This window comes from Salvelinus alpinus, chromosome 10, assembly GCF_045679555.1.
Source record: "Salvelinus alpinus chromosome 10, SLU_Salpinus.1, whole genome shotgun sequence".
In the NCBI taxonomy this organism is placed as follows: Eukaryota; Metazoa; Chordata; class Actinopteri; order Salmoniformes; family Salmonidae; genus Salvelinus; species Salvelinus alpinus.
Window position 1 is genome coordinate 64,775,072 of NC_092095.1, and position 22,774 is coordinate 64,797,845.

The 22,774-nt window shown below is 45.3% G+C and overlaps 1 protein-coding gene across 13 annotated transcripts in view; it reads right to left on the reverse strand.

Annotated features, from left to right (window-relative positions):
• LOC139532643 (protein unc-80 homolog) overlaps nt 1–22,774 on the reverse strand; it is a 106,500-nt gene that overhangs the window by 5,549 nt on the left and 78,177 nt on the right. For 10 of the 13 annotated variants that reach the window (XM_071330531.1, XM_071330528.1, XM_071330527.1 and 7 more), the window contains 11 exons: nt 22,764–22,774; nt 21,989–22,195; nt 16,711–16,895; nt 13,300–13,465; nt 10,679–10,870; nt 7,421–7,565; nt 3,455–3,508; nt 2,413–2,494; nt 1,838–1,949; nt 1,463–1,483; nt 1,037–1,242 (listed from right to left, as the gene is read on the reverse strand). The exon at nt 22,764–22,774 is cut by the window's right edge and continues 113 nt beyond it. In XM_071330531.1, the coding sequence (XP_071186632.1) occupies nt 1,037–1,242; nt 1,463–1,483; nt 1,838–1,949; nt 2,413–2,494; nt 3,455–3,508; nt 7,421–7,565; nt 10,679–10,870; nt 13,300–13,465; nt 16,711–16,895; nt 21,989–22,195; nt 22,764–22,774 (1,381 nt within the window). The remainder of the gene's footprint in view (nt 1–1,036; nt 1,243–1,462; nt 1,484–1,837; nt 1,950–2,412; nt 2,495–3,454; nt 3,509–7,420; nt 7,566–10,678; nt 10,871–13,299; nt 13,466–16,710; nt 16,896–21,988; nt 22,196–22,763) is intronic. The other 3 variants (XM_071330529.1, XM_071330534.1, XM_071330523.1) reach the window with 2 other exon arrangements.

The following is a 22,774-nucleotide window of genomic DNA, read 5'->3' on the forward strand; positions in this document are numbered from 1 at the left end:
CAGCCGTTTTTATCTCAATATCAAATCATTTCTGGGTAAAAATGAAGAACCTTGCTGTGAATGTTTTCAATTAAAATGGTCAAAAAGTAACAAAAATAGCTTCTTTGCAAAGAGACATTTCTATAGCAAGAATTTTGCTAGGACTGCCTGGGAGCGGTCTGAGTGGGGAGGGGACATCTGAAAACTAGATATTATTGGCAGAGGTTTGGAACTCTTTCTTATTGATGTCACCAGGCAGGCCAAAACTCCATCCCACCGAAACAGGAAGACATTTCAGGTGGTCTTTTCAAACAACTCTTACACTAAAAGGGCATTATCATCATTTTCACAATTTCACAGTATTATTCCAACCTCAGTGTGGAAATAGATATAAAACACATTTTTGACTGTACTGGGCCTCTAACCAACTTCATTTGGCTTCAATGCGGTATTGAGTCTTCACATAGAAATTAATGGTGTGACGTGATCAATGGCGTTGTCTTGTCATATACCCTTCATTATTCACCACAGAAACAGACACAGGCCAGGGCGAGGAGGGAGAGGAGAAACGGGCATTGCCCGATGATGGTAGTTGAAGAAGAAACTGAGTTGAACACTATTACACTATTTAGTTTCAAGTATCCCCATACCATATCCCCATACCATCTATTGGCTGATTTGGCGATATGGAGTGCAGCTAGTTGTTTTAAAAACTTTATGAAATGTGATATTCCTTATCTCCAGCGACGAGAACCTTATCGTGATGACGCGATACAACATGATAAAATAACATTTCCCAGACAAACCACATAGAAGTTAAATAATCAAGTAGTTATTTTACCCACTTATAGAGCACCACATTGAGAGGAGTTTCATGAGTTTCATGTCTGGAGTGGATTATCACTTTAAGCCTAATTTACACCCTAGGAACGTACAAAATGCAGGCTATGCAAAATGGCCGTTCTGCGTACCTTCTTACCAAGTAAACATGATACAAACTACAGAAGCCTGTGAGAATCAACAATGTCATAAAATATCCTTACTCCCCCAGTCGTACCTGTTTCTTGGCAGGGCTGTGGAGGTCAGCTTTGACGGTGGCCGAGGATGAGGCCCCAGGGGCAGCAGGGGGAGCGATTGGAGGGGCCGGGCTGGCCTTCCTGCCCTCTGGGTGCGCATTGGCGCCACCTGGGTCGGGGGACTTTCCCTGAGCTTGCTGGCCCTCCGTGAAGGTGACCACCCTTTTCTGGTCCCACCCGTGGGTTGCTGAGGAGACATCACAGTCATCACATACACAGTCCATCACAGCGCCACCTTGGGGACTAGCGGACACACTACCAGGGGCGAGGGAGAAGAGTGGAGGGGGCGGGAGCGGGAGCGAGGGGGGATGCAAGACAGACATGCAGAGCAACGTATCAGGTGAGAGGTTTCAGAGAGAGGGCGTTGTTACGTTGCAAGAGGAGAGGGGGGAGTATAGGTGTCTCACCTTCGCAGTCCAATAAAGTTTCTTTATTTCGAATCGAAACAAAGGCATAAACAGAACACAGAATGAACAGAGTCAGTTATTGGGGTCGGAGGTGACAGGGGATAAAGACACATTGGAACAGAGACAACGGTTGTGAATGAGGAGGATCGGTACATGTCAGTTCAAGTCAACACAATTGGAGGAGTCAGATTATCAGAGATACGTTCATGAGCAAATACTGAGTATTAATAGTTAATATCACAAGGTCTGAATGTGAACTGCAGTGTGCTTGATCTGAAGTGTAGGGCAAGGTTGCTATAGTTACACAATCTCTCTCACACAACAGACACACACACACACAACAGACACACACACAACTGACACACACACAGTTACCCAGAGGTCTGTTCTTGGGCTGGATGCTCCTGCGGGTGGTGGAGAGTCGGGCTCCAGAGCGACCTGGTCCTCGCGCCTCACTCTTCGGAAGAGACAGCAGGGGGCGTCGCAACTGCATTGAAATATCAATTAACCCAATCCACATATCATTTCCACTGTGAATGTCAATGAGGATAGCCTCTTCATCATTATCCACAATTAGGGACATCGTTTTCCCTGACCATGTGACAAGACCAGGGCTGCGTTCAGTATGCAAAAAATGTAGTGGAACATTCAATGAAAGGGAAACGGTGCTGTACTGAACGACCTGGGAAACGGGGAGGGGTTGTGTGTTCAAAATGCACTGCTGCCCTTTAAATACGTCACTCATTGCTTCAGCCACACCCCGCCACACACACCTCTTGGAAAAAACGTATAAACCAGGGTTAATTGAAGTCAGTCAATTCGGGTAGTAAACTGAAATTCCAATTCAATAATTGAGAACAATGCATTTAAAAAACAAATATTTTCTCAATAAACTTAAAAGGAGCTATTTATTTAAAAATTCTAAGTTCCACCTTTAAGACTACTCTCACCTGTCTCAGTCCTCTATTGCGTCCCAGCGGAGGTTGGTTTAAGAGGTTCTGCTGTCCTGGTTCACTCTGCACACTGGCCACCCTACACAACCCAACCAGACAGACAGACAGAGAGACAGACAGAGAGACACAGAGACAGACAGACAGACATGCAGACATGCAGAGACAGCGAGACAGACAGACAAAGAGACAGACATGCAGAGACACAGAGACAGACAGATAGACATGCAGAGACAGACAGACAAAACCAATCAGTACAACACAGAGGTAGTGCTTCTCCTAATGAACACTCTCTTTCACTGAGACACATAGGAGAGTCAAGAGGACGTGTGTCTGTCCACTGCTCCTTCCATTCTTCCCATCTCTCCCCAATCACTCCACTGCACACCACACCGACACACCCACCAATCAAGGACACCCAATCACAGCACCAGAATACACCAAAACACAAAGGGGGTTATGAGGTCTGGAGTGATCTGTGTTCTTATGTAGACAGCTCTTACCATATTACCAGTGCACTGAACTAGTACATGTACCAGTACATGAACCTATCTGGTAACGTTAGACTTCTTGATAAGATAAATGCAATCATTTCATTGATCGATTGCCACTCCAGTACCCCATGCCCCACAGATTGGTATCCTGGAGAGGACGTCCAATTTGAACAGTGAAAAGCCTGAAACAGTATGAAGACCATGATGGCACCGATGGACTGAGCTTGCTGAGACACATTACCACTGGCTCCCCAGCGTCCTCACACCGCCCAGGGACTTAAAGGGTTAAAGAGGCAACAGCGGATGACTTGAGATGGGTGGGTGGATCAGTGTGGTAGCTACGAGGGGGAACAAGAGACTACGTTACATTAGACCTATACGAAGAGGAAGGGTGATAGACCAACGGCGGTTTTGATTGGATGAGATAATGAGTGAGGAAAACGAAGAAGTCAGAGGAGGCCGTCCGACTGGCCGAGCCTCCCCCAAACTGCACACAGAGAGACGCAGAGAGACGCAACACACAGGGGGGCTGTGACGTGACACTGTACCTAGACAGGTTACCCTCTTCCAGTCCTTGAGACTCATCTAGCACATTGGGTTCACTGCAGAGGAGGGGGCAGGAAGGGGAAAAGGGGTTTAAGGAGAGAGGAGAGCATGCTGCCCAATGTCCAAGGCCCCTCCTCGGATGGGTCTCCTATAGCACGGTAGCTGGATCAGCTTGTCAGGAACTTTCCATTGATCTAGGGCCCTGCTTGAATACTCTAAATACGCATCCATCCTCCCTTACTTGAAGAAATCCTTGGCAGGAAGGGTGTGTTTTATTCAAACAAAATCAAATTTTATTTGTCACATGCGTTGAATACAACAGTTGTAGACCTTACTGTGAAATGCTTACTTAAAAGCCCTTAACCAACAATGCAGTTTTAAGAAAAATACCTAATAAAAAGTACGGAATAAAAGTAACAAATATTAAAAAATAACAATAGCGAGGCTATATACAGGGGGTACCGGTACAGAGTCAATGTGCGGGGGCACCGGTTAGGCAAGGTAATTGAGGTAATATGTACATGTAGAGTTATTAAAGGGACTATGCATAGATAATAACACAGCCAATCTCTCTGCTAAAACTACTATGACTTGTAGCACTCCTCACTTCCTGTCTGTTCATCTAGCATGCTGTTCTCCAGAAAAGGGTACACAAATAAACAGAAATAAATAGCTTGAAACAACACAAATAGTATGATTGTGATTATGTCTTCTGAAGTGACAGTGTTTTACATGTACTGGACGTGGTGACGTGTGGACAGTCATAGTGTAATCCAGTGTTGAGGAGTGAGGTGACGTGTGGACAGTCATAATGTAATCCAGTGTTGAGGAGTGAGGTGATGTGTTGACAGTCATAGTGTAATCCAGTGTTGAGGAGTGAGGTGATGTGTTGACAGTCATAATGTAATCCAGTGTTGAGGAGTGAGGTGATGTGTTGACAGTCATAGTGTAATCCAGTGTTGAGGAGTGAGATGATGTGTGGACAGTCATAGTGTAATCCAGTATTGAGGAGTGAGGTGATGTGTTGACAGTCATAGTGTAATCCAGTATTGAGGAGTGAGGTGATGTGTTGACAGTCATAGTGTAATCCAGTGTTGAGGAGTGAGGTGATGTGTGGACAGTCATAGTGTAATCCAGTGTTGAGGAGTGAGGTGATGTGTGGACAGTCATAGTGTAATCCAGTGTTGAGGAGTGAGGTGATGTGTGGACAGTCATAGTGTAATCCAGTGTTGAGGAGTGAGGTGATGTGTTGACAGGCATAGTGTAATCCAGTGTTGAGGAGTGAGGTGATGTGTTGACAGTCATAGTGTAATCCAGTGTTGAGGAGTGAGGTGATGTGTTGACAGTCATAGTGTAATCCAGTGTTGAGGAGTGAGGTGATGTGTGGACAGTCATAGTGTAATCCAGTGTTGAGGAGTGAGGTGATGTGTGGACAGTCATAGTGTAATCCAGTGTTGAGGAGTGAGGTGATGTGTGGACAGTCATAGTGTAATCCAGTATTGAGGAGTGAGTTGATGTGTTGACAGTCATAGTGTAATCCAGTGTTGAGGAGTGAGGTGATGTGTGGACAGTCATAGTGTAATCCAGTGTTGAGGAGTGAGGTGATGTGTTGACAGTCATAGTATAATCCAGTGTTGAGGAGTAAGGTGATGTGTTGACAGTCATAGTGTAATCCAGTGTTGAGGAGTGAGGTGATGTGTTGACAGTCATAGTGTAATCCAGTGTTGAGGAGTGAGGTGATTTGTGGACAGTCATAGTGTAATCCAGTGTTGAGGAGTGAGGTGATGTGTGGACAGTCATAGTGTAATCCAGTGTTGAGGAGTGAGGTGATGTGTTGACAGTCATAGTGTAATCCAGTGTTGAGGAGTGAGGTGATGTGTGGACAGTCATAGTGTAATCCAGTGTTGAGGAGTGAGGTGATGTGTGGACAGTCATAGTGTAATCCAGTGTTGAGGAGTGAGGTGATGTGTGGACAGTCATAGTGTAATCCAGTGTTGAGGAGTGAGGTGATGTGTGGACAGTCATAGTGTAATCCAGTGTTGAGGAGTGAGGTGATGTGTGGACAGTCATAGTGTAATCCAGTGTTGAGGAGTGAGGTGATGTGTTGACAGTCATAGTGTAATCCAGTGTTGAGGAGTGAGGTGATGTGTGGACAGTCATAGTGTAATCCAGTGTTGAGGAGTGAGGTGATGTGTGGACAGTCATAGTGTAATCCAGTGTTGAGGAGTGAGGTGATGTGTTGACAGTCATAGTGTAATCCAGTGTTGAGGAGTGAGGTGATGTGTGGACAGTCATAGTGTAATCCAGTGTTGAGGAGTGAGGTGATGTGTTGACAGTCATAGTGTAATCCAGTGTTGAGGAGTGAGGTGATGTGTGGACAGTCATAGTGTAATCCAGTGTTGAGGAGTGAGGTGATGTGTGGACAGTCATAGTGTAATCCAGTGTTGAGGAGTGAGGTGATGTGTTGACAGTCCTAGTGTAATCCAGTGTTGAGGAGTGAGGTGATGTGTGGACAGTCCTAGTGTAATCCAGTGTTGAGGAGTGAGGTGATGTGTTGACAGTCATAGTGTAATCCAGTGTTGAGGAGTGAGGTGATGTGTGGACAGTCATAGTGTAATCCAGTGTTGAGGAGTGAGGTGATGTGTTGACAGTCATAGTGTAATCCAGTGTTGAGGAGTGAGGTGATGTGTGGACAGTCATAGTGTAATCCAGTGTTGAGGAGTGAGGTGATGTGTGGACAGTCATAGTGTAATCCAGTGTTGAGGAGTGAGGTGATGTGTGGACAGTCATAGTGGAATCCAGTGTTGAGGAGTGAGGTGATGTGTGGACAGTCATAGTGTAATCCACTGTTGAGGAGTGAGGTGATGTGTGGACAGTCATAGTGTAATCCAGTGTTGAGGAGTGAGGTGATGTGTGGACAGTCATAGTGTAATCCAGTGTTGAGGAGTGAGGTGATGTGTGGACAGTCATAGTGTAATCCAGTGTTGAGGAGTGAGGTGATGTGTGGACAGTCATAGTGTAATCCAGTGTTGAGGAGTGAGGTGATGTGTTGACAGTCATAGTGTAATCCAGTGTTGAGGAGTGAGGTGATTTGTGGACAGTCATAGTGTAATCAAGTGTTGAGGAGTGAGGTGATGTGTGGACAGTCATAGTGTAATCCAGTGTTGAGGAGTGAGGTGATGTGTGGACAGTCATAGTGTAATCCAGTGTTGAGGAGTGAGGTGATGTGTGGACAGTCATAGTGTAATCCAGTGTTGAGGAGTGAGGTGATGTGTTGACAGTCATAGTATAATCCAGTGTTGAGGAGTAAGGTGATGTGTTGACAGTCATAGTGTAATCCAGTGTTGAGGAGTGAGGTGATGTGTGGACAGTCATAGTGTAATCCAGTGTTGAGGAGTGAGGTGATGTGTGGACAGTCATAGTGTAATCCAGTGTTGAGGAGTGAGGTGATTTGTGGACAGTCATAGTGTAATCCAGTGTTGAGGAGTGAGGTGATGTGTTGACAGTCATAGTGTAATCCAGTGTTGAGGAGTGAGGTGATGTGTTGACAGTCATAGTGTAATCCAGTGTTGAGGAGTGAGGTGATTTGTGGACAGTCATAGTGTAATCCAGTGTTGAGGAGTGAGGTGATTTGTGGACAGTCATAGTGTAATCCAGTGTTGAGGAGTGAGGTGATTTGTGGACAGTCATAGTGTAATCCAGTGTTGAGGAGTGAGGTGATGTGTGGACAGTCATAGTGTAATCCAGTGTTGAGGAGTGAGGTGAAGTGTGGACAGTCATAGTGTAATCCAGTGTTGAAGAGTGAGGTGATGTGTGGACAGTCATAGTGTAATCCAAGCCAAAAGGGTTGTGTGTGTGTGTGTGTAGGGTTGTGTGTGTGTGTGTGTGTGTGTGTGTGTGGGTGTGTGGGGGTGTGTGTGGGTGTGTGTGTGTAGGGTTGTGTGTACGTGTGTACGTGTGTGTGTTACCTGTGGCTGGGCAGCATGGTGCTGCGGGTGCTGGGTTCAGGCTGGGCGCTGCCCGTGGCGTGACTTGAGAAGCGTCGCTGGGTGATGAGCCTGGGCAGGAACACCTCATGTTCACTCACCACACTGGGAATACTGATAGAGTCATCTATAGGAGAGAGAGGAGGGGAGGGAGAGACAGAGGTAGGGGAGGTAGGGACAGAGAGAGAGAGAGAGAGAGAGAGAGAGAGAGAGAGAGAGAGAGAGAGAGAGAGAGAGAGAGAGAGAGAGAGAGAGAGAGAGAGATGGAGGAAAGGAGGTAGGGACAGAGAGAGAGGGAGGAAAGGTGGTAGGGACAGAGAGAGAGGACATAGGAACAGAGAGAGAGGAGATAGGGACAGAGAGAGAGGGAGGAAAGGTGGTAGGGACAGAGAGAGAGGGAGATAGGGACAGATATAGAGGGAGGAAAGGAGGTAGGGACAGAGAGAGGGAGATAGGGACAGATATAGAGGGAGGAAAGGAGGTAGGGACAGAGAGAGGGAGATAGGGACAGATATAGAGGGGGAAAGGAGGTAGGGACAGAGAGAGGGAGATAGGGACAGATATAGAGGGGGAAAGGAGGTAGGGACAGAGAGAGAGGGAGGAAGGAGGTAGGGACAGAGAGAGAGGGAGAGGAAAGGAGGTAGGGACAGAGAGAGAGGGAGGAAAGGGGGCGATCAAAAGACCAGTGTAGGGTGGGGGGAGTGGGGGTTGAAAATTACATGCAGGCAAACCCAAACATGCCAAACCAGACACCATTCAGATAGTGAAAGAGGGGGAGAAAGAGAGAAAGAGAGGGAGAGGAAAACAGACAATATGAAAACAGAGATACAATTCATTAAAGGCCCAGTGCACTGAACTAAAATATAAACGCAACATGTAAAGTGTTGGTCCCATGTTTCATGTGCTGAAATAAAAGATCCCAGAAATGTTCCATACGCATAAAAAGCTTATTTCTCTCAAATTTGTTTACATCCCTGTTAGTGAGCATTTCTCCTTTGCCAAGATAATCCATCCACCTGACATGTGTGGCATATCAGGAAGCTGATTAAACAGCATGATCATTACACAGGTGCACCTTGTGCTGGAGACAATAAAAGGCCACTCTAAAATGTGCAGTTTTGTCACAGTTTTTGTCACAGTTTTGTCACTGCAAACTGCAGGAATGTCCACCAGAGCCGTTGCCAGATAATTGAATGTTCATTTCTCTACCATAAGCCGCATCCAACGTCGTTTTAGAGAATTTGGCAGTAACTCTCCGATTGGCTGGTCCTGGCTCCCCAGTGGGTGGGCCTGGGAGGGCCTATGCTCTCCCAGGCCAAACCAGGGCTGCGCCCCTGCCCAGTCATGTGAAATCCATAGATTAGGGCCTAATTCATTTATTTCAATTGACTGATTTCCTTATATGAACTGTAACTCCGTAAAATCTTTGAAATTGTTGTATGTTGCATTTATATTTTTGTCAGTATATATTTCAACACTGAGGTTGGAATAATCTTGTGAAAGTTATGATAATGCCCTTTTAGTGTAAGTGCTGTTTGAAAAGACCACTTGAAATTTCAGCCTGTTTTGGTGGGTTGGAGTTTTGGCCTTCCATGGTGACATCACCATGCGGGAAATTAGTTAATAGACCAATAAAACAGAGAGCTCCAAACCTCTCTGCCAATAACAGCTAATTGTCAGTTGCATTGGACCTTTAAAAAATCTCAAAACATATAACATGTCCAACAACAAGGAAGTCATCATTCTCTTTTGACCGCTGGGATTGACAGGTATAGTACTTTGGTTTGAAACCTGTACTCAATTAAACATCCAATATCTACACTAGCATTTACAATGAACCAATGTATTAGGCATGTGGTATGCTAGTGGAAATTGGAATATTCGTAGTTGGTAGGAGGGGTGTCTGACTCAGTGATAGAGTGATAGTAGTAGTAGGTAGGAGGGGTGTCTGACTCAGTGATAGAGTGATAGTAGTAGTGATAGTAGTAGGAGGGGTGTCTGACTCAGTGATAGAGTGATAGTAGTAGTGATAGTAGTAGGAGAGGTGTCTGACTCAGTGACATAGTGATAGTAGTAGTGATAGTAGTAGGAGAGGTGTCTGACTCAGTGACAGAGTAATAGTTGTAGTGATAGTAGTAGGAGAGGTGTCTGACTCAGTGACAGAGTGATAGTAGTAGTGATAGTAGTAGGAGGGGTGTCTGACTCAGTGACAGAGTAATAGTAGTAGTGATAGTAGTAGGAGGGGTGTCTGACTCAGTGACAGAGTGATAGTAGTAGTGATAGTAGTAGGAGAGGTGTCTGACTCAGTGATAGAGTGATAGTAGTAGTGATAGTAGTAGGAGGGGTGTCTGACTCAGTGATAGAGTGATAGTAGTAGTGATAGTAGTAGGAGAGGTGTCTGACTCAGTGACAGAGTAATAGTAGTAGTGATAGTAGTAGGAGGGGTGTCTGACTCAGTGATAGAGTGATAGTAGTAGTGATAGTAGTAGGAGAGGTGTCTGACTCAGTGATAGAGTGATAGTAGTAGTGATAGTAGTAGGAGGGGTGTCTGACTCAGTGATAGAGTGATAGTAGTAGTGATAGTATTAGGAGAGGTGTCTGACTCAGTGACAGAGTGATAGTAGTAGGAGGGGTGTCTGACTCAGTGACAGAGTGATAGTAGTAGTGATAGTAGTAGGAGGGGTGTCTGACTCAGTGATAGAGTGATAGTAGTAGTGATAGTATTAGGAGAGGTGTCTGACTCAGTGACAGAGTAATAGTAGTAGTGATAGTAGTAGGAGGGGTGTCTGACTCAGTGATAGAGTGATAGTAGTAGTGATGGTAGTAGGAGAGGTGTCTGACTCAGTGATAGAGTGATAGTAGTAGTGATAGTAGTAGGAGGGGTGTCTGACTCAGTGACAGAGTGATAGTAGTAGTGATAGTAGTAGGAGGGGTGTCTGACTCAGTGACAGAGTGATAGTGGTAGTGATAGTAGTAGTAGGTAGGAGGGGTGTCTGACTCAGTGACAGAGTGATAGTGGTAGTGATAGTAGTAGTAGGTAGGAGGGGTGTCTGACTCAGTGACAGAGTGATAGTAGTAGCAGGTAGGAGGGGTGTCTGACTCAGTGACAGAGTGATAGTAGTAGCAGGTAGGAGAGGTGTCTGACTCAGTGATAGAGTGATAGTAGTAGTAGGTAGGAGGAGTGTCTGACTCAGTGACAGAGTGATAGTGGTAGTGATAGTAGTAGGAGTGGTGTCTGACTCTCTTCCTGCTCCTGTTCGTCATCCTCGTCGGTGCGGCTCAGCGTGTCCTGAGAGGGCTGGCGTGACGGCTGGCTCTCCTGCTCCCACACCGTGCCCGTGCCCGTGTTGGACCGGGACATGGTGGCCAGCGACAGGCGGTAGGCAGAGGTGGACGTGCCCACTGTACTGATGGACGTCTTGCCCTGGTACGCTGTGGGCAGGAGGGGGCATGAACAGACACATCTCTTATCATAACCTGTCATTTAATAACGAAAGGTTAACATGGCATTCGGGTAGTATGCTAATGGGTCGTCCACTAACGGGTAGTGCACTAATGGGTAGTGCGCCAATGGGTAATGTGCTAATGAGTAGTGTACTAATGGGTTGTCCACTAATGAGTAGTGTACTAATGGGTTGTCCACTAATGAGTAGTGTACTAATGGGTTGTCCACTAATGGGTAGTGGACTAATCAGTAGTGTGCTAATGGGTAGTCCACTAATGGGTAGTAGACTAATGGGTAGTGCACTAATGGGTAGTGGACTAACATGCAGCGTACTAACGTGCAGCGTACTGACGGGTAGTGCAGTAACGGGTGGTGAACTTACGGGTAGTGTCCTAATGGGTAGTGCGCTAATGGGTAGTGCACTAATGGGTAGTGCACTAACGGGTAGTGGACTAACATGCAGCGTACTAACGTGCAGCGTACTGACGGGTAGTGCAGTAACGGGTGGTGAACTTACGGGTAGTGTACTAATGGGTAGTGCACTAATGGGTAGTGCACTAATGGGTAGTGCACTAACGGGTAGTACACTAACGGGTAGTAGACTAATGGGTTGTGGACTAATGGGTAGTGTACTAATGGGTAGTGTACTAATGGGTAGTGTACTAATGGGTAGTCCACTAATGGGTAGTGTACTAATGGGTAGTCCACTAATGGGTAGTGTACTAATGGGTAGTCCACTAATGGGTAGTACACTAATGGGTGTAGTCCACTAACGGGTAGTGTACTAATGGGTAGTGTACTAATGGGTAATGTACTAATGGGTAGTGTACTAATGGGTAGTGTACTAATGGGTAGTCCACTAATGGGTAGTCCACTAATGGGTAGTGTACTAATGGGTAGTGTACTAATGGGTAGTGTACTAATGTGTAGTGTACTAATGGGTAGTGTACTAATGGGTAGTCCACTAATGGGTAGTCCACTAATGAGTAGTGTACTAATGGGTGTAGTCCACTAACGGGTAGTCCACTAATGGGTAGTGTACTAATTGGTAGTCCACTAATGGGTTGTGGACTAATGGGTAGTGTCCTAATGGGTAGTACACTAATGGGTAGTGTACTAATGGGTAGTCCACTAATGTGTAGTCCACTAATGGGTAGTCCACTAATGGGTAGTCCACTAATGGGTAGTCCACTAACGGGTAGTCCACTAATGGGTAGTCCACTAACGGGTAGTTTACTAATGGGTAGTGCACTAATGGGTAGTGTACTAATGTGTAGTCCACTAACGGGTAGTTTACTAATGGGTAGTGTACTAATGGGTAGTGTACTAATGGGTGTAGTCCACTAATGGGTAGTCCACTAATGGGTAATCCACTAACGGGTAGTTTACTAATGGGTAGTGTACTAATGTGTAGTCCACTAACGGGTAGTTTACAAATGGGTAGTGTACTAATGGGTAGTTTACTAATGGGTGTAGTCCACTAATGGGTGTAGTCCACTAACGGGTAGTTTACTAATGGGTAGTCCACTAATGTGTAGTCCACTAATGGGTAGTCCACTAACGGGTAGTCCACTAATGTGTAGTCCACTAACGGGTAGTTTACTAATGTGTAGTCCACTAACGGGTAGTTTACTAATGGGTAGTGTACTAATGGGTAGTGTACTAATGGGTAGTCCACTAATGTGTAGTCCACTAACGGGTAGTGTACTAATGGGTAGTGTACTAATGGGTAGCCCACTAATGGGTAGTCCACTAATGGGTAGTCCACTAACGGGTAGTCCACTAATGTGTAGTCCACTAACGGGTAGTTTACTAATGTGTAGTCCACTAACGGGTAGTCCACTAATGGGTAGTCCACTAACGGGTAGTTTACTAATGGGTAGTCCACTAATGGGTAGTCCACTAATGGGTAGTGTACTAATGGGTAGTGTACTAATGGGTAGTCCACTAATGGGTAGTTTACTAATGTGTAGTCCACTAACGGGTAGTCCACTAATGGGTAGTCCACTAACGGGTAGTTTACTAATGGGTAGTCCACTAATGGGTAGTCCACTAATGGGTAGTCCACTAATGGGTAGTGTACTAATGGGTAGTGTACTAATGGGTAGTGTACTAATGGGTAGTGTACTAATGGGTAGTGTACTAATGTGTAGTCCACTAATGGGTAGTCCACTAATGGGTAGTCCACTAATGTGTAGTCCACTAATGGGTAGTGTACTAATGGGTAGTCCACTAATGGGTAGTGTACTAATGTGTAGTGTACTAATGTGTAGTCCACTACGGGTAGTCCACTAATGGGTAGTGTACTAATGTGTAGTGTACTAATGGGTAGTGTACTAATGGGTAGTGCACTATAAAGTAGTATACTAACGGCTACTCTACTAATAACTAGTATACTAATCAGTGGGTCACCAACCAGAGCCACTGTGCACGGCCTCCTTGAGGATCTTCAGCTCGTTGTTGAACTCTGCGAACAGGGAGCTCTTGCAGAGGGGGCGGGGGATGAAACGGCGCTCCAGCTGGTCAGCGATGTGGTGGCGGGCCGTGATCTCCTCCTGGGAGTCAGCTGGCTGGGTCAGGAGCTGGGAGGGGTGAAAGAGGAAGGAGATGAAGGGAACGGGAGGGGTGAAAGAGGAAGGAGATGAAGGGAACGGGAGAAGAGAGCACGAAAAGAGAGAGACAAGGCAAAAAGGGCATTCTATGCCATCAAAAGGAACATACAATTCAACATACCAATTAGGATCTGGCTAAAAATACTTGAATCAGTTATAGAACCCATTGCCCTTCATGGTTGTGAGGTCTGGTGTCCGCTCACCAACCAAGAATTCACAAAATGGGTCAAACACCAAATTGAGACTCTGCATGCAGAATTCTGCAAAAATATCCTCTGTGTACAACGTAGAAAACCAAATAATGTATGCAGAGCAGAATTAGGCTAATTATCAAAATCCAGAAAAGAGCCGTTAAATTCTACAACCACCTAAAAGGAAGCGATTCCCATCCCAAACCTTCCATAACAAAGCCATCACCTACAGAAAGATTAACCTGGAGAAGAGTCAGTATACAGTATAATACTATACAGGGTAGTAGAATGGAGGATACAGTATAATACTATACAGAATGGAGGGTACAGTATAATACTACACAGGGTAGTAGAATGGAGGGTACAGTATAATACTACACAGAATGGAGGATACAGTATAATAATACTACACAGAATGGAGGATACAGTATAATAATACTACACAGAATGGAGGATACAGTATAATACTACACAGAATGGAGGATACAGTATAATACTACACAGAATGGAGGGTACAGTATAATACTATACAGAATGGAGGATACAGTATAATACCACACAGAATGGAGGATACAGTATAATAATACTACACAGAATGGAGGATACAGTATAATAATACTACACAGAATGGAGGATACAGTATAATACTATACAGAATGGAGGATACAGTATAACACTACACAGAATGGAGGATACAGTATAACACTACACAGAATGGAGGATACAGTATAATACTACACAGAATGGAGGATACAGTATAATACTACACAGAATGGAGGATACAGTATAATACTACACAGAATGGAGGATACAGTATAATACTACACAGAATGGAGGATACAGTATAATACTACACAGAATGGAGGATACAGTATAATACTACACAGAATGGAGGGTACAGTATAATACTACACAGAATGGAGGGTACAGTATAATACTACACAGAATGGAGGATACAGTATAATACTATACAGAATGGAGGGTACAGTATAATACTATACATGGTAGTAGAATGGAGGGTACAGTATAATACTATACAGAATGGAGGGTACAGTATAATACTACACAGGGTAGTAGAATGGAGGGTACAGTATAATACTATACAGGGTAGTAGAATGGAGGGTACAGTATAATACTATACAGAATGGAGGGTACAGTATAATACTATACATGGTAGTAGAATGGAGGGTACAGTATAATACTATACAGAATGGAGGGTACAGTATAATACTATACAGGGTAGTAGAATGGAGGGTACAGTATAATACTATACAGAATGGAGGGTACAGTATAATACTACACAGGGTAGTAGAATGGAGGGTACAGTATAATACTATACAGAATGGAGGGTACAGTATAATACTATACAGGGTAGTAGAATGGAGGGTACAGTATAATACTATACAGAATGGAGGGTACAGTATAATACTATACAGGGTAGTAGAATGGAGGGTACAGTATAATACTACACAGAATGGAGGATACAGTATAATATATACAGGGTAGTAGAATGGAGGGTACAGTATAATACTATACAGAATGGAGGGTACAGTATAATACTATACATGGTAGTAGAATGGAGGGTACAGTATAATACTATACAGGGTAGTAGAATGGAGGGTACAGTATAATACTATACAGAATGGAGGATACAGTATAATACTACACAGGGTAGTAGAATGGAGGGTACAGTATAATACTATACAGAATGGAGGGTACAGTATAATACTATACAGAATGGAGGGTACAGTATAATACTATACAGAATGGAGGGTACAGTATAATACTATACATGGTAGTAGAATGGAGGGTACAGTATAATACTATACAGAATGGAGGATACAGTATAATACTATACAGAATGGAGGGTACAGTATAATACTATACAGGGTAGTAGAATGGAGGGTACAGTATAATACTATACAGGGTAGTAGAATGGAGGATACAGTATAATACTACACAGAATGGAGGATACAGTATAATACTATACAGAATGGAGGATACAGTATAATACTACACAGAATGGAGGATACAGTATAATACTACACAGAATGGAGGGTACAGTATAATACTACACAGAATGGAGGATACAGTATAATAATACTACACAGAATGGAGGATACAGTATAATACTATACAGAATGGAGGATACAGTATAATACTACACAGAATGGAGGATACAGTATAATACTACACAGAATGGAGGGTACAGTATAATACTATACAGAATGGAGGATACAGTATAATACCACACAGAATGGAGGATACAGTATAATAATACTACACAGAATGGAGGATACAGTATAATAATACTACACAGAATGGAGGATACAGTATAATACTATACAGAATGGAGGATACAGTATAATACTACACAGAATGGAGGATACAGTATAACACTACACAGAATGGAGGATACAGTATAATACTACACAGAATGGAGGATACAGTATAATACTACACAGAATGGAGGATACAGTATAATACTACACAGAATGGAGGATACAGTATAATACTACACAGAATGGAGGGTACAGTATAATACTACACAGAATGGAGGATACAGTATAATACTACACAGAATGGAGGGTACAGTATAATACTACACAGAATGGAGGGTACAGTATAATACTACACAGAATGGAGGATACAGTATAATACTACACAGAATGGAGGGTACAGTATAATACTACACAGAATGGAGGGTACAGTATAATACTACACAGCATGGAGGATACAGTATAATACTACACAGAATGGAGGATACAGTATAATACTACACAGAATGGAGGATACAGTATAATACTACACAGAATGGAGGGTACAGTATAATACTACACAGAATGGAGGATACAGTATAATACTACACAGAATGGAGGGTACAGTATAATACTACACAGAATGGAGGATACAATATAATACTGCACAGAATGGAGGATACAGTATAATACTATGGAGGATACAGTATAATAATACTACACAGAATGGAGGATACAGTATAATAATACTATACAGGGTTCCTACCTTGCACTGGATAAAGGGGCGCAGCAGGACGAAGATGGGAATCCGAGTACGCACTATGAAATCTATGAAGTCCCAGAAGGCCAGGCCTCCCACCTTCCTCAGAGACATCTCCTTGACCTGCAGGCTGAGGCGATACCACTGGTTCCCCAGCTGCCGCTCAAAACACACCAACACCACCTTTAGAGCTGGGGGAGAGAGTGGGAGGAGGGGAGGGGGTAGAGAGAGTGGGGAGAGAGATGGGGGAGAGGGGGAGGGGGAGAGAGAGATGGGAGAGAGAGAGGGGGGAGGGGAGAGAGAGAGTGGGGGTAGAGAGAGGGAGGAGGGGAGAGGAGGGGATAGAGAGAGGGAGGAGGGGAGGGGGAGATAGAGAGGGGGGAGAGGAGGGGATAGAGAGTGTGAGGAGGGGAGTGGGTAGAGAGAGTGGGGTGAGAGATGGGGGAGAGAGAGTGGGGGGAGGGGGAGAGAGAGAGGGGGAGTGGGGGGAGGGGAGGGTGTAGAGAGAGTGGGGAGAGAGAGGGGGAGGGTGTAGAGAGAGTGGGGAGAGAGAGGGAGGAGGGGAGAGGAGGGGTAAAGAGAGGGAGGAGGAGTGAGGGGAGGGGGAGAGAGAGGGAGGAGGGGAGAGGAGGGGTAGAGAGAGGGAGGAGGGGAGTGAGGGGAGGGGGAGAGAGAGGGAGGAGAGAAAGACAGAGAAAGTGAGGGTGAGGGAAAAAGAGAGAGATAAAATAACGGGAGAACAAGAGGAAGAGCCAGAAACACCACCTCCATCAACAACCATCAGCTCCTACGTCTTTTAACCAGACATTCACTGTCATTCAACACCTCATCATCCCACTCTGCCACTGAAACCTAAATCAGAACCCTACAGAACAAAGTTCCCTCAGAAAGTTCTAAATGTAAGTCTGTCTAAATAGCAAGGCACAAGTCTTGGTTTGTACGAGCCAGAACGGCTCATAGGAGCAGCAACCTATCTCCTGTTTCTGTAGCGTGAGGCAGCTTGATGTAAAAGTACACCTCCTGGACAGGACACTAGTCTATCTCCTGTTTCTGTAGCGTGAGGCAGCTTGATGTACAAGTACACCCCCTGGACAGGACGCTAGTCTATCTCCTGTTTCTGTAGTGTGAGGCAGCTTGATGTACAAGTACACCCCCTGGACAGGACACTAGTCTATCTCCTGTTTCTGTAGCGTGAGGCAGCTTGATGTACAAGTACACCCCCTGGACAGGACACTAGTCTATCTCCTTTCTGTAGCGTGAGGCAGCTTGATGTAAAAGTACACCCCCTGGACAGGACGCTAGTCTATCTCCTGTTTCTGTAGCGTGAGGCAGCTTGATGTACAAGTACACCCCCTGGACAGGACGCTAGTCTATCGCCTGTTTCTGTAGCAGGAGGCAGCTTGATGTACAAGTACACCCCCTGGACAGGACACTAGTCTATCTCCTGTTTCTGTAGCGTGAGGCAGCTTGATGTAAAAGTACACCCCCTGGACAGGACACTAGTCTATCTCCTGTTTCTGTAGCGTGAGGCAGCTTGATGTAAAAGTACACCCCCTGGACAGGACACTAGTCTATCTCCTGTTTCTGTAGCGTGAGGCAGCTTGATGTAGAAGTACACCCCCTGGACAGGACACTAGTCTATCTCCTGTTTCTGTAGCGTGAGGCAGCTTGATGTAAAAGTACACCCCCTGGACAGGACGCTAGTCTATCTCCTGTTTCTGTAGCGTGAGGCAGCTTGATGTAAAAGTACACCCCCTGGACAGGACACTAGTCTATCTCCTGTTTCTGTAGCGTGAGGCAGCTTGATGTAAAAGTACACCCTCTGGACAGGACACTAGTCTATCTCCTGTTTCTGTAGCGTGAGGCAGCTTTATGTAGAAGTACACCCCCTGGACAGGACGCTAGTCTATCTCCTGTTTCTGTAGCAGGAGGCAGCTTGATGTACAAGTACACCCCCTGGACAGGACACTAGTCTATCTCCTGTTTCTGTAGCGTGAGGCAGCTTGATATAAAAGTACACCCCCTGGACAGGACACTAGTCTATCTCCTGTTTCTGTAGCGTGAGGCAGCTTGATGTAAAAGTACACCCCCTGGACAGGACACTAGTCTATCTCCTGTTTCTGTAGCGTGAGGCAGCTTGATGTAAAAGTACACCCCCTGGACAGGACACTAGTCTATCTCCTGTTTCTGTAGCGTGAGGCAGCTTGATGTAGAAGTACACCCCCTGGACAGGACACTAGTCTATCTCCTGTTTCTGTAGCGTGAGGCAGCTTGATGTAAAAGTACACCCCCTGGACAGGACACTAGTCTATCTCCTGTTTCTGTAGCGTGAGGCAGCTTGATGTAAAAGTACACCCCCTGGACAGGACACTAGTCTATCTCCTGTTTCTGTAGCGTGAGGCAGCTTGATGTAAAAGTACACCCCCTGGACAGGACACTAGTCTATCTCCTGTTTCTGTAGCGTGAGGCAGCTTGATGTAGAAGTACAGGACGTGAGGCAGCTTGATGTAAAAGTACACCCCCTGGACAGGACACTAGTCTATCTCCTGTTTCTGTAGCGTGAGGCAGCTTGATGTACAAGTACACCCCCTGGACAGGACGTTAGTCTATATCCTGTTTCTGTAGCGTGAGGCAGCTTGATGTAAAAGTACACCCCCTGGACATCTCCTGTTGGTCTAAAATAAATGTACACATACACGTTATTCAATTATTGCATCCAAACTGCTTGCGCACGTCAACGAGCATCTGCGTAGCCAGGCACTACAATAGAAATTGTTCTATTTGTGACGCACGACGCGCTACAAATCCCGCCTCTCCCATCTCCTCATTGGTTTTTAGGAGCATATACAGTGCATTCGGAAAGTATTCAGACCCCTTGACTTGTTCCACATTTTGATATGTTACAGCCTGATTCTAAAATGGATTAAATATTTATTTTTCTCAGCAATCTATAAACAATACCCCATAACAACAAAGCGAATTAAAAAACTGAAATACCTTATTCACATAAGTATTCAGACCCTTTGCTATGAGACTCAAAATTGAGCTCAGGTGCATCCTGCTTCGATTGATCATCCTTGAGATGTTTCTACAACTTGATTGGAGTCCACCTGTGGTAAATTCAACTGATTGGACATGATTTGGAAAGGCACACACCTGTCTATATAAGGTCCCACAGTTGACAGTGCACGTCAGAGCAAAAACCAAGCCATGAGGTCAAAGGAATTGTCCGTAGAGCTCCGAGACAGGATTGTGTCGAGGCACAGATCTGGGGAAGGTTACCAAAAAGTTTATGCAGCATTGAAGGTCCCCAAGAACACAGTGTCCTCCACTATTCTTAAATGGAAGAAGTTTGGAACCACCAAGACTCTTCCTAGAGCTGGCCGCTCCGGCCAAACTGAGCAATTGGGAGAAAAGGGCCTTGGTCAGGGAGATGACCAAGAACCTGATGATCACTCTGACAGAGCTCCAGAGTTCCTCTGTGGAGATGGGAGAACCTTCCAGAAGGACAAGCATCTCTGCAGCACTCCACCAATCAGGCCTTTATGGTAGAGTGGCCAGACGGAAGCCACTCCTCAGTAAAAGGAACATGACAGCCCGCTTGGAGTTTGCCAAAAGGTACCTAAAGACTCTCAGACCATGAGAAACAAGATTCTCTGTTCTGATGAAACCAAGATTGAACTCTTTGGCCTGAATGCCAAGCGTCACGTCTGGAGAAATCATGGCACCATCCCTACGGGGATGCCTGGTGGTGTCAGCATCATGCTGTGGGGATGTTTTTCAGCGGCAGAGAGTGGGAGACTAGTCAGTATGGAGGCAAAGATGAATGGAGCAAAGTACAGAGAGATCCTTGATGAAAACCTGCTCCAGAGCTCAGGACCTCAGACTGTGGCGAAGGTTCACCTTCCAACATGAAAACGACCCTAAACACACAGCGAAGACAACGCAGGAGTCTCTGAATGTCCTTGAGTGGCCCAGCCAGAGTTTGGACTTGAACCTGATCGTACATCTTTGGAGAGGCCTGAAAATAGCTGTGCAGCAACACTCCCCATCCAACCTGACAGAGCTTAAGAGGATCTGCAAAGAAGGCTGGGAGAAACTCCCCAAATACAGGTGTTATTTACACCAAAAGGTGCTTCAACAAAGTACTGAGTAATCGGTCAGAATAATTATGTAAATGTGATATTTCCGTTTTTATTTTTAATAAATTAGCAAAAATGCGTAAAAAACTATTTTTGCTTTGTCATTATGTGTTATTGTGTGTAGATTATTATTTTTTATTTATTTATTTATTCAAAATTTTATCCCCTTTTCTCCCCAATTTTCGTGGTATCCAATCGCTAGTAATTACTATCTTGTCTCATCGCTACAACTCCCGTACGGGCTCGGGAGAGACGAAGGTCGAAAGCCATGCGTCCTCCGAAGCACAACCCAACCAAAGCGCACTGCTTCTTAACACAGCGCGCCTCCAACCCGGAAGCCAGCTGCACCAATGTGTCGGAGGAAACACCGTGCACCCGCCCCCCTCGGTTAGCGCGCACTGCGCCCGGCCCGCCACAGGAGTCGCTGGAGCGCGATGAGACAAGGATATCCCTACCGGCCAAACCCTCCCTAACCCGGACGACGCTATGCCAATTGTGCGTCGCCCCACGGACCTCCCGGTCGCGGCCGGCTGCGACAGAGCCTGGGCGCGAACCCAGAGACTCTGGTGGCGCAGCTAGCACTGCGATGCAGTGCTCTAGACCACTGCGCCACCCGGGAGGCCCTATTGTGTGTAGATTGATGAGGGGGAAAAGTATTTGATCAATTTTAGAATAAGGCTGTAATGTAACAAAATGTGGAAACATTTAAGGGGTCTGAATACTTTCCGAAGGCACTATACGCACGTGGGTGATTGAAAGAGGAACTGAGTTCCACATTCCAGTCCTGTTGGTGGTGGTAATGCACCTTAAAGTTGGTTGCCAACCGCCATATGAAGTCCAAAGAAGAAGAATGAAGGAGGAGAGATTACTAGAAACAAACTCAGTTTACCCTTTTATCTGTGGATTAAGCTAGCTAGCTAGCTAATTTGACATGAATGTTTAATGCTTTTCGACCTGTCCCCAAATTAATATAGTTGGTTCAGAGTTTGTTTTGAAATTTCAACATGCGAGTCCTGATCACATCTTGTGTGGCTGGACAAAATCAACACATGCGCACGATGGCAGACGCACACGCTCGCCCGCTCTAGTCAGCATGTAAGTCTACATTTAAATAGTCTAAGTCTGCATAAGTCTATCCCTACCCAGGTATGCAGCCTGACTGGTGGACTCGGCCAGGCCCTCTCTCCTCAGGTCCTTGCCCTGGTCCCCCGGGGTGGAGCAGTGGGCGGGGGAGGTGTCCAGCATGAAGTTCTTGGTCCGGGACGTGCTGATGATGCGCGGGGGGAGGAGGATGTTGATGACCGTCTGCAGGAGCAGAGAGACCTCAGGCTGCTCCAGGTGTGGGGAGTCTGGATAGGGTGGAACACACATACACACACACACGTTGCGTTCAAGGCTGACTACATTGCAGTTGTGCAACACATATCAACTAATCGTTAGGTGCCAGGTCATCGATGGCGCAGGGGAGCATCAGATTGTTATAGACAGTGCCTTCGGAAAGTATTCCACATTTTGTTACGTTACAGCCTTATTCTAAAATGGATTCAATTGAAAAAAATCGTCAGCAATCTACACACATGGGGTATTATGTCATTATGGGGTTTTATGTGTCGATTGATGAGGGAAAAAAAACTATTTAATAAAATGTAGAATAAGGCTGTAAAGTCAAGGGGTCTGAATACTTCCTGAAGGCACTGTATGATGCAGGTAACTGATATTTTTAACACCTATCCAGGCGCTGTGAGTTCTAGCAGGTAACTGATATTTTTAACACCTATCCAGGCGCTGTGAGTTCTAGCAGGTGACTGCAAGGTGACATTCAAGTCTGCCTGAAACACAGCCATTATTTCAGATGCACGTATGCATATATACACCCACAGATTGGTGGCATTAGACCTCTTAACCCTGGGCTCTGACCTTTGCTCCCT